Here is a 12,764-nt window from a genome sequence, read left to right on the forward strand (position 1 = left end):
CTACTTATTGGGTCATCTTGCTCTGTTTTTTTTTCCCTGTTTGTGTTTCTTTGGTGTTTGTTGTAATACTATTTTTTCCCTTCCTCTTTATCTATCATTCGTTATAGTCTCACTAATGCTTTATTATAAATTGAAGCAGAGAAGAAGTTTGAAGTTTGATCAAATTACTGGAGTTAGTCTCTCTCAATCACAGCAGTTGGCATACATGGATCCACCAATCTATATTGTGCGTGTTTTTGCATTGTATGCCAATCCAGGTTATTCCTATTCTTATGGGGGATATCTCACAAATTTTAGAGGTGGTTTTGTTGCCATCGAAGGGAAGTTAATAGATGCCAGAGATTCCATTGAAGCAGATGCGAAAGCCATTCTTTGTGGGTTGGAATTTGCTCATCGGCTACGTAGACAAGCGCATTGGTTTGATTTCTGAAGCCTGGGAGCTAGTTGATGTTATTAATGTTACTGGAGAAAGGCAAACTTTTCATCCAAGGGTGGAAAAGATTCTTACCAGGATTACTCATCTTCTTTCTGAATTTAATTGGGCTCAAATATTCCATGATCAAAGACTATCTACTCAGGTGGCTTGCCAAATTGCTTGTGAGGCTATACGGCGGCAGAAGGATAGGTTATATTTTGATCCACCTGAGTGGTTCATAGATGGGTGAACCACCTAATTATGTGGCTTCATTAACCTCTTTCTACTTCTATAGATTCCAATGTAATGCATATCATTCTACCCAACTAAGGTAGAGGCGATGATAAGGTAAAAGGAGAGAGAGAGAGGGTTGGAAGTTTTACTTCTGTTAGACTGCAACTACACTTTACATTTCCACCAACAGTTTGAAAGTGATTTGTATGTGTAAATTTTTTAAGTTTCTATGATGAAACAACCAAAATGCTCTCCATTGTTCATTTTGGGGAGGGAGGGAGGGACAAAAGCTTAAACAAGGGTGGTGCAAATCATTTCCAAACTTTTGAAGCTGTGAATTCTCAGGAGTTTGATAACAAAGAAGCTATGTAGAGTTCCAAAGCTTAAAAACGGCAATCACAAAGTACAGTGAAGTATTAAAAAGAGAAGTCCCAAATGGAGTTCTCATTTACAGAAATCTCATATTTTGTATAGAATGAGTCATAAGTTTACATATTTTTGGCTGGGTAAAACAAAGAAATGGTGAAATGGGCAATGGGCATTCATCATCATAAGAATCCAACATGGAGTGAATTCTACAACAATTAAGCAATCTACATCAAATTCAATCCAACAATAACAAACTAGGCTAAGAATTGAACTCCCCAAAAAGAATATACAAGAAGTGGGAAAAAAAATGACAAAAGAGTGTAAACCTCGGCACTCATATGATGCCAAGCTTACCTCCATCAGCTGCATCAACTGGCACTGGTGGCTCCCCTCTTGGAGGCTCATCGAGGTGGATGTGAGTGTAGTTGTTAAGGATCCCTGTACTCTGCCTAGAAATACTCTCCTTCTTCTCTTCCTCGGCTTTTTCAACTTTGTCCTTTGTCATCTGGCTCAAGTCCTCAGCTGCCTTGGCAACCATGCCCAAGGCACTTGACACCCATGATGCACCAGCTGAGATGTAGCGGTACTCCATCAGGGCTGACCCTGCACTGCTTGCCTTCTGCTCAGCCAATGCAATGGCTGATCTTGTCTTTTCAGACACCTGGAACCGCTCATCCACCAACCTCATCTTCTCATTGACCAAAGTAGTCCCAATGGTTATCTTTTCTCTCAGGCCCATCCTTCTGTCAAGGGACAAAACAGTAGCAGAGGCATTTGACGTCAAGTGATGCCGTTCATCAAAGGTCCTGGCCTTGTTAAGGGCATCCTTCCCCAGTACAAACCCCTTAGCAAGCATGCTGCTTGCCACATCCTCAGCCTTCTTAACAGCTGAATTGGCATTAGAGGGCTTCTACCACATAAAGAAATCGTTAGAGGGAAATTGCTTAAAATATGGAAGAGGGAAGAAAGTTTCTCTTAGCATGAATATGCATGCACAAACAAAATCGTAAAATCTATCAGGGGTCAATTTACTGACAATAATATAATCACTAACAGGGGTGTCAAACGGTTGGTTCGGTCCAGTTTCGGTCAAGCCGAACCAGTTTCATGCTGGTAATAGGCCAACCAAAACGAAACCATTAAACCAAAAGTTGGTTTTGGTCCAGTTTTAATCGGGGTTTTATTGAGTTAATGTAACGGGCTGTTATCGGGCTGCTACTGGTTCGTTTTTTCCATGTATATGCATTTAAAAAGTACTGAAAATAATGCCTTTTGTGTTAGACTTCTTCTTTTTTTTTTTTTTTAAATTGTCTTTTATCGGTTTTGGCCAGTCCAATTCGTTTTTGTTTCTACCAGTTTCATAAATCCCAAACTGAAACCAAACCTACAGGGGTTTGGTTTGGGCTAAATTGGTCGGTTTTGGTTGGAAAGACCGGTTTGAGCTGGAAATTGACACCTCTACACACTAAAGAACAGAACAGAACAGAACATTGCATCAGTACCAACTTCAGTGTCCATTTCACTCATGGTAACATCAACATTGACAAATAATAAATACGTGTTTCCATATATCCAAAAAGACTCAGTTCCATTCACTAAGACGCATGGTGTGTATGTTATGCTGAAGCAAGGATAAAGAACTCGGGTTTTGACCTGGCTGAAACCGAGTTTTGGTCGACACCTGGTACTTTTACCCATTCATGGGGAAACCTTGGTTGGAGGGGTGTTTGTCGAAACTAGTGAGTTGGAGGCATGGAAGAAAACTCGACCAAAACCTATCGAAACCACTGAGTTAACTCGGTTTCACAGGTTTCCGAGACGAATTGAAGGGGGATTTTATAAAATCCCTAGATTCAACCAAGTTTCGATTGGTTTCGACCATATTTCGGTGGTTTCGACACATATGCCCATCAAAACTAGGGGAAACTTGGCTCGAAACTAGGACAAGCAGGTATTTATGCCAGAAACTGTCAGAAACCAAGACAGACACTTAATTATGTCTAATATCATGTAAGTAAATGTTTTTGTATTTGTATTTCATTTACTTAAGATATTATTTATAAATAAGCAAATACCCCCTATTTGAATCCAATAAAAATAGTTAAAAAATTAAATTCCAAAAGGAAAAAAATCAACCCCCCAGTTCAAGAACAAAAACTAGATTTTTTACGGTAGGTGCAATTTTCAACTTTCTAATGCTGGGGTTTTTCTCAAATCTAAAAATTTCATAAATCTTAATATGGTAAAACATTGCCAAAAACCAAAAGTGCGGTAAAATATTCATTTGTTTTGATGTCCAAAAACATATTTTCATTCAGAGCGATTTTGACAGCATTCACGCACACCAAATTAAGTTTGACCGGTACATAGCTCCTTCAATATAAATCAGATTTAAGCAACCTTGGACTTGTTGGAAAGCTATCAAATCAAAGCTTTCTAACAAATCCAAGATTGCTTAAATCTCATTTATATTGAAGGAGTTATGTTCCGGTCAAACCTTATTTGATACCATGTCCAAAAACAATATACAGTATCAAACTTGGATCAAAACCACAATAAATATTTTTAGTGTTCTCTATGTGAAACTAATGCATGGATTGAATTTAAAATGTCAAAATAGACAACACAACAAGAATCAGGGCAAAAAAACAACTTCTGGGCCTCAAAACCAAGATTCGAGTTAGCCTGGAGAAAGTACCAGGTTTCGACCGAGATATGGTCGAAACCGAGACGAACTCGTTTTCTAGCTGGTCGAAACCTAGTCGAAACCCGAGTTTTAGAACCTTGTATAGGCCTAGTTCAAGGAGGTCCAACCATGTTTCGGTCAATTGAAACATGGTCAAAACTGTCGAAACCACTGATACATGGTCAAAGCTCTGCACTTTTAAAAATCTACCTCTAACTTGTCTCGAAAACTTGGGAAACCGAGATATCTCGGTGGTTTCAACAAGTTTCGACCGAGTTCTTGATCCATGCGCTGAAGCAAGTTTAGTTTCAATCCCTAAGTGGGTCATCCGACATTTGGTTGCTAGTAAAATCCTCAAGAAGCATGAAGAAGTTGCATGTTTATTTGATCCACGATTGGTTTAAATTGTACAAGGTAAATAAACATAAGATAAGATTCTGCTCAAACTGACCAAATGTGATGAGGATTGTCAAAGTTAATAGCCTAGCCAATGTAGTATTTACAATTTTAGAGGTTATGGTCTTTTTGACTGGAGAGTTTGCCACTACCAACATTTATAATCCAACGGATGTAGATCCAAGGTTCAAGGTAGTAGTGGAGCTAAAATTGGTAGAAGGAAAGACAGATGACTTTCAACTGCAGAGTGAAGAATGAAGTCAGAAGTTCCAAATTTCAACAGTATATAACATGAAGGATTGTTAATCAAGAATTCAATATTTAGCAGACAACTAGCTGGCCATTCAATGGGACTGCAAACAAAGTAACAAACTATGCCACATCCTGAGGTGGTATGGACATGTTCAACGGAGACCATTGGATGCCCCAGTTCGAAGGAGTGATTTGATTCAGATTGAAGGTACTAAAAGAGCTAGGGAGAGACCTAAAATGACCTTAGGAGAAGTGGTGAGGAAAGACATGCATAGTTTAGGTCTTGTGTCTAGTCTAACGTCAAATAGAGCTGATTGGAGGGCAGGAGTAGTGTAGCCGACCCCAGTTAAATTGCTTTAGACTGATCTGTAGCTGTGGTTGTTATGTTCCATTCCTTTCTTCTTATGGCAATCGTATTTATTTTTAATTATTATTGTGTCCTAGTAAGGATTTGTGTAGCTGACCGCATTTAGTTGGGATAAGGCTGAGTTGTTGTTGTATGCCTGAACTCAACGTTAAACATGAATATCTTTGGAGGGGGGGGGGGAAAGTACTATGTTGTATTAAAAAATATCTTGGTTCTTAGTGTTTTTTATGTAGTAACATAGAAGCTTCATTCACTTTTGGCAGTGTTCTAGATACAAGGAAGAATTGTAATAATTCTTCCCACAAAGGGAAGTTTGGGTTGTTAAATGAGAGATATCCTTGTATTGGAATTAGATATTTATTTCAGTTTTAGTAGGCAGGTGCTATTCTTGGAGAGGGGGGGGGGGGGTACTGTGTTGTATTAAAAAATATCTTGGTTCTTAGAGTTTTTTATGTAGTAACATAGAAGCTTCCTTCACTTTTGGCAGTGTTCCAGTTACAGGGAAGAATTGTAATAATTCTTCTCACAAAGGGAAGTTTGGGTTGTTAGATGAGAGATATCCTTGTATTGGAATTAGATATTTATTTCAGTTTCAGTAGGCAGGTGCTATTCGAAATTGGGACTCTCTCTCTCTCTCCCTCTCTCAACTTCCCTGAGCTTAGACCCATGACAGTTGGAACTAGCATGTCTATCCAACCTATCCTTCTCCAGCTGGTCCTGACAAGTGTCTTCAGATGCTAAGATGTGATGAAAGAAGCTTCACTTACCATAAACATGAAGCATAAGCCTCAAGGGTAAGAACCTAAACTTAGGATGAAAACAGGTCACATTCAGTACAAGTTTATGCCAACCCATACACAAAATACCGATTGGCCCAACCTCAATCCACCAAACTAAAGACAACCCTGGTTGGGCAGGTTGAGTGGGGAAGAAGGCAGAACAAGTTCTGCCCAGCAAAGGATAATATGAAGAACCTAATCAGAAAGTAATTTATTAAAATTTCTTCTTTTTTTTTCTTTTTTGGATGGGGTGGAGTAAGAACTAAGAAACTAGAGGAAAGGAGTAGATTATGGACTATGAAAAATCATGTTTAAACATAACCTAAATCCACCAGGGTCAACCAGATACTGTCCAATCAAGAATATCAGTCTAGTTACACAAGCACTACTTCTGTTAAATGGCAGCTTAATTGGCACCTATTCAATAAGGAGACTTTAGCTGAAAAGGAAAGCTTGGGCTGACTTCAGCTATCCAACTATTTGTCTCTATATCAATATGAATACTCACCTACCCAAGCTTAGCACCACATGCCATAGTTCTGCTATATAGCAGCTTAGTTCGCACCAAACATAGAGGTCCACATATGGTCCAAGTCACCCCCTACTCATACGGAAAATTTAAACCTAAAAGCATTTTGCCTCGGGAAAAAATAATGCTTTAAAAATGATTAAAATTCAATTCTTGAAAAATGGCTTAGCAGTTAATAAAACAAAGAAAATGGCCCAATACATGGTAGGGCATAGAGCTGGAATGGAACACAAATTTTGACATGTGTATCAAAGTTGTCACGGCATCTAGGCAACCCAAGAAGTTGGAGTAGGCCTAGACGCAAGGTGGCACCAAAAAGGCGTCTAAACGCCCGCCTAGTCAACCAAGGCACCTGGACACCTAGGCGACACCTTGACAACTATGATGTGTACCCAGAGGCTCCTATGACTATCCAATATCTGAATGCCATAGTAACCCTTTATGTGGCATAAATTGAGGGAAACCCACAAAATTTGGATAGGTGGTCACCATACTTAAAGACTAAACTTCTCCAGCTTTTATGCTTCTTATTTGAGCCTCAGATACTTTGGGAACATCTCAAGGGTCCAAATGCCTTGTACACACAGGTTGAAATTCCCTACTGCTATAGCAATTGAGAAATAACCATACATGCAAAATAGATGAACATAGAATTTGAAGCAAGTCCCAAAATTACCGGATTTGCTGGAATAGCTTCAGGAGGCAACTGGTAATTCAAAACTGGTGTTATAGAGACAGAAAGATCAACAATGGTGGATCCCTGCATGAATTTTTTGGAGACAGTCAAACAAAAAAAGAATCATAGTGGGGATATAAATGTCCGTTCCTGTTACCCTAAGGTTTAGCCCTCCAGATCCTAACCACTATTCCAAGAATAAACAATTTTACTCACCGACAAAAGAACTGCTGTATCTGTTCCTTGTGAATCCTTGAATGTAACATATGCAAGCTGAGACTTTTCAGATTCCCTAAATTTAGGTGATGCAAGTTTTCTTCAGTATTGAAGCAGTAAACAAACCAGCTAGCAGTTCCATAATAACTGACCAACCTTAGCATTTCAACATATTGAATATCACCAGAGAAAGAGAAGAATTCTTTGATGTCCCGCTCTGATGCAGCTAACGAAATATTGCTGACTTTCACTGTCCTTATCTGACACAAGAAAGAGTAAAATAGTGCATGATGGAAAAAAAATTCCCAAAAATTCCAAGAAAAACTGCAATATGAGTTTATCAAACAATTTAACATATCAAGTGTGTTGAAAGCATTAAATTCAAAATCAGCATCCCAATAATAGCAGAACATAAAAGTTTGACAAATCCTTGGAGCAAAATGAAAGCAGTCTTAACAACAGAAACATGCTTATGACACAAAACATAAAAATAACATGAAACTGCAGACAGTAAACCATGAGATGAGACTGCAGACAGAGATTGCAGTAAAACAGTAAATTGACTGAAAAATTACATTGATCTCCAATATTAAAAAGAAAATAATTAACAGAAACTCTCTGTTTTAAAGAATTAATTAGGGCTCTTAATAAGGAAGACACCCCCACCCCCCACCCCTTTCACCAATTCCACATATATCTATCTACTGTCTTTCTAGTTTTCCACTTTACCAAACTAGGGTAAAGATTTCAACTATACTTGCTCCCATCTGCATGAATGCACACTTCCCTCCCTCCTCTACCCTCCCCTTCTACTTATTAATTAATGGCATATTTGTTGAGGTGTCGCCTAGGTGCCTTGATTTTTTCCCTCCTCCAACCATAGTTGTCAAGGCGTCGCCTAGGCACCTTGGTCGCCTTGATTTTGGACCCTCTCTAACAACTTGGGTCACCTAGACGCCATGAAAATTATGCCTCCAGCGCCAAGAATCGCCTAGAGACCGTGACAACTATGATTAATGGTAGGGCCCACAAGAAGGGTAGAGGTGAACAAGATTTGTAGGAATTCAAGAGGGAGAGAGAGAAAGAGAGTTTTTGACACCCTCAGTTAATGACTTTCTTTGTTCAACTAGGCTTGTTCAAGATTTGTGAAAGGAGAGACAGGCAGTATTGTGGTGGATTAGCTTCCGGAGAAAGAGCAGAGTTTACTTCCCTAAGAGGGGACTGGAAGGGGATAGAGCTTGAGCGTGGAGCTCTGAAACCCATTTTAGAGGTACTAAAGGAATTTAATTACATATGCACACCCCTTTTTTAACACCATTAGAAGGGGAGGTTTAGAGAGTTTTTTTTTTTCCTTTTAAGAGCCCAATTATTTATTTTTAAATGGGGAGATTTATAAATTACTTTCTGAAGAATGGAGATCAGAGCAAATTTCTCTAATTGATTCCATTTCCTAGAGCATGGTCTTTCTTTGTACATCAACATGATCACTGGATTTTTGCATCTGAATTTATTTTGAGTGAAAAGATATTGCATCAATAGTGGAACCCAGCTAGTGAAGAGAGGACTGTTATAATTTCAACCAGATAATGGAATTTCAATTAAATTGTAGCCTCACATCTGAAACATTGATCGTCCAATTTGATGTAGCAGTTACTGGGGAATCCCGGCCTTTGCTTGGATCACTTTGATCCACTGGGACCTGCACATAAATGCCCATTAGGTGCTTCTTGAGGAGAAAAAGAAAATCAAAGCATTCAAGCAAAACATAGATTAATACTGTTGTTGTGTTTGATATACATTGTTGTAGCCCTTACGTAATAGCTTGAGCTTTTGGGATAAACGATTGTGACATGGTACCAGAGCTAGGAGGTCAGTTGTTCAATTTTTGGTAAGCATGAGGGGTTTCTGTTATGTGTTGTTGACTTGTTGGTCCCCTCCGCTTTGTACTCCTTGGTGCCACGTGATGGTGTCACGTGCATAGCCCTGTGTGTGTGAGGGCCTGCACATGCTCCGAAGGGGTCTTTTTGTGTGTTGATATGCATTGTTGTAGCACTTACTTAACAACTCAAGCTTTTGGGGATAAGTGGCTGTAACAAATACAACTGGTTTGAATTTTCAATGATGACATAGAAGCAGTTATTTTGCAATACCTAGACCAAATATGGTGAATACAGGTATAAGGCAAAGTATCAGACAAAGGCTCCTTACTTGGAAAGGCATCAGTAACCATTGACAGTCCAAAATAAAAAGTGGAAGGTAATGTCCCTAGATTCTGCTTATAATCTACCCGATTATTCACTTCAATATGCCTCAATCAGGTTCTAGATCCACATGTCATGATGAGGTTAAACAGTCCATCATTCAAGACTTCAGATCAGACCATGCATGGTTTAGCCAAGGATGTCACTACTAGTACTACAATCTTGCTATTCAAAATTACAGAAAAAAATGCCCTAATCTCCTAATAAACTGATAAGTAAAAAGAAGTATAGGAAAAGAAAACACAGCAAGAATAGATGCATCAACAAAGAGCAACAACACTTTCTCTATGTGGAAAGATTATAAGAACTTGGAGAAGCACATATTGCTAGGGTATAGGAGCTGGAGCAGCTAAATATGTTTCACAACCATATGTTTCTTTTTCACATGCAGTTGGCAGAGAAATCCAAATGTAGTGCCCCACTCTTCAGGATAAATCAGATGAGACAGTAAAAGAGAAAGCACGTAATGGACCATGAACCATTCTCTCTCCCCTCCCCTCCCCTCCCCCCCACCCCCCTGCGTTCGGACTGTGGATCATTCTGAAAATCACTATAATGCAGTTGATACATTTTTTTCATCTCCATAAAGTTTAACTGTGACACACTCTATATAATGTTTCTGCTCTTCAATTGACTATCAATCCATTCTTCCATGCCAGGACAAAGCATGTGGAAATTGGCTACCACTTTGTCTGTGAGAGGGTCGCATCAGGTTCTCTTGAGACTCAGTACATCCCCTTCCATCAGCAACTTGTGGATATCTTCACCAAGGCACTGCCAAGGACATTCTTTCATCTCCTTATGAATCAAACTTGGCCTTTGGCGGCTGCCCCGGACAAATTTGCTGGAGCATGTTGAAACAGCGACTTAGTTACCACCTCACAGCTCAGCAATGTGTGAAAACTTCAGTCAACCCACGGGTGCAATCTCTCCATAAATCTCTCCAAACTCACAGCTCACCTCACAGATCAGCAAAGTGTGAACAATCTCCAACGGATGCAATCTCTCCAAAATGATCTTCTTTGTAATCTTAATCTTCTCCTAAAATCATGTAACCGTGCAACCACTCACTTCCCTTCTGTTTATCTATTTAAGAAAGGTAAAGACATGTACAAATCATTCGAGACTTAAAATTATCAAAGATTTCTTCTGTACGAAGAATCCACTGTTCTCTATTGGTGTGTCATAGAATAGAACTCAACTTCTAAATTGGTAGTTTGTTGATAGTTTTTTTATTCATGGATAGGAAAACCAGAAACACAAATTGTTACCAAAAACTGAGCTAGAGACCTTGACTTATCATACATTTTTAAAACAATTAACATTCAGATTGAAGCTGCCAAATCGGTAACCCTTTTTTTCCCCCTTGGAGCTTGGGGATTGGTTTGTAGACTTAGTTTTTTCTGAATTTTTCAAATACGATATCTACTCCTTTCGGTAGCCATTGACCGACTGTGCATCTGTTGTTGCAGTACCAGGTCCAAAAACTGACAAGGCTTGTGGTATGCCACTATGTCATCTGCCAGCAGATCAACATGAAAGCATTAACCATTACAGAAAATCGACCACTTTAATGCCAATATGACCAAGATTCGGCTTTAAAATAAAAACAATCAGGGAACTGTCACAATTTAAGATAGCAAGTCATAGTGATTATGACTCCTCCTAAAGAAGCATCTTCACAAAATAAGGATCTCCATCTATATTCTTCCAAGTGATCCAAATCCTTCAAGAACAAATCTATCGTGAAATATGCTACTTTAACCCAATCTGTGGTCAAGGCCCATTAAAGGAGTTAGCACAACAACTTTTCTAGCTACCCTGGTTGCTTACTGACAACACACTTAACCCATGGTACCATAAAGCAATTCACATAAAATATGGTAAACAATTTTGGAAAGTGTTTTTTTTTTTTTTTTTTTTTTTTGGGGGGGGGGGGAGGGGGTGAAAATGGTGGCCCCTAAACCAGGAAAGTCATTTTTTGTATTCTCTTATTGGTTAATATAGTTTGGTTTATAATCCAATCGATGGAAATTCCAAACTTTCTCAAAAGAAAAAAAGGAGATTAAAAGGTAAACCATAATGTAATATAAACTACACAATGTCCCAAAACAACAGCCATGAAAACACTCTGGTCGAATCCTTGAAAGCAGAATATTGTCAATTCCATTGAAATGAGTTATACCGTTTACCAAATAACTAACAGTGAATTCCAGACAAAAACCAAAAGCAACGAGCTTCAGAAGTCTTGGATAAAGGGTAACAAATGCAAATGACGAACTTGACGATGAAGAATCTACAACTCAAAAGTCTGGCGTTCACGCCATCCCTCAATTGCCAAACAAGAAGCATTTCCATTTCAAGATCCACATTGACTATTCCTCTTCGGATCACACAGAACACACCTAAGACAACGATCCCAACAATCTACATTGTATGTTACAGATCCTCAACAGTGTACATTACTAAACAATATTAATCTTCAATAATTTTACTTATCATCAAATTTAAAGAGAAAAATGAGCAATACTAAACAAAATTTTAATCCAATGCATCAGTTCGCATTAATGAACAACAACGATTGCTACAGCCCAATTTAAAATTTACACAGACCTAATAAGCAACTGGCTTCTGAAGCAAATTTTAACTCCCAAATTCATGAACAGAACAAAAACAGAAGGTGATAATAAATCAATAACTTACAGACATTTGATATTAGTTGAAGGAATCCGCAGAAACAATGTAGATCTCTGAAGAAATTAGAAATTAAATCTAAGAACTCTAAAGGAGAGAGAAATTTCCACCAAAGATTAACCAAACGCAGATGATGGAAAATATTTAACCAAGAAAAAAGAAAAAATCAAGGAAAAAAAGGAATTGAGATTGAGGATTGTAACTGTTGGTGACAGAAAGGTTGATTTTAGTTTGTCTGTAACTGAACGCCACGTCTGGACCGACTGATCTCAGCGGGAAGTTCGCGCGCCCTTCGAAATATTTGTAAAAGTGTAAGGTTTCGAGTGGTGGGAGTTTGTCGTCGAAAAGTCATCGGTTTCTACTACTTAAATTCTCCCCTAGGTTTATTAAAGCTGAAACGAAGCCCAAAACAAAACTAAATATGAGTGCATGATTGCATGACCGTGACCCACTGAAGTAAAAGGGGGTCAAAATAGAATCGAAATCGATTGTTGGAATCGGGACCAACGAATCGAACCAAACTATTTCGTAAAAAAAACATACGATTATGAATATTCAAAATAAAAAAATCGTCGGTTAATCAAATAAAAACCTGATAGAAAATCGATATTAAGAATATTCTAATTTGTTTCAGAAAAGGGTTAATCGTCATCTGAAATGGTAGGACTCTTTATTGAGATTTTTTTGAATTTCAATTTGAGTTCCAAATTCATGAAGGGACAAAGGGTTCTAGTAATCACTCTAAAATATCATTGTAACGAGTATGTCTTAGTAGACTTTGTTAATGAATTGAGTGGGGTATGGATTGGTGATGTTCTTAGGTTGGCTTCCCTTATGGTACTTTGTGGCCTTGAGTAATCACTTAAAAATATCATTACAACCAATATGTC

The 12,764-nt window shown here is 38.4% G+C and overlaps 1 protein-coding gene across 3 annotated transcripts; it reads right to left on the reverse strand.

Moving 5' to 3' along the window:
- Positions 1-1,225: 1,225 nt before the first annotated feature.
- Positions 1,226-12,244, reverse strand: LOC122646051 (binding partner of ACD11 1-like). Of its 3 annotated transcripts, none has more exons than XM_043839507.1 (7): positions 12,073-12,243; positions 11,884-11,931; positions 8,535-8,618; positions 7,076-7,179; positions 6,920-6,995; positions 6,704-6,787; positions 1,226-1,928 (listed from the first exon to the last, which is right to left on the reverse strand). In XM_043839507.1, exons 2-7 carry the CDS (start codon positions 11,887-11,889, stop codon positions 1,353-1,355), a joined length of 930 nt encoding a protein of 309 aa, XP_043695442.1. In that variant the 5' UTR covers positions 11,890-11,931; positions 12,073-12,243; the 3' UTR covers positions 1,226-1,352. The 3 variants fall into 3 exon arrangements, with proteins under 3 accessions (XP_043695442.1, XP_043695444.1, XP_043695445.1); XM_043839509.1 differs by having other exon boundaries at positions 1,226-1,925; positions 12,073-12,242; XM_043839510.1 differs by lacking the exon at positions 8,535-8,618 and having other exon boundaries at positions 12,073-12,244.
- Positions 12,245-12,764: the final 520 nt, after the last annotated feature.

This window comes from Telopea speciosissima, chromosome 11 (genome assembly GCF_018873765.1).
Source record: "Telopea speciosissima isolate NSW1024214 ecotype Mountain lineage chromosome 11, Tspe_v1, whole genome shotgun sequence".
NCBI lineage: Eukaryota > Viridiplantae > Streptophyta > Magnoliopsida > Proteales > Proteaceae > Telopea > Telopea speciosissima.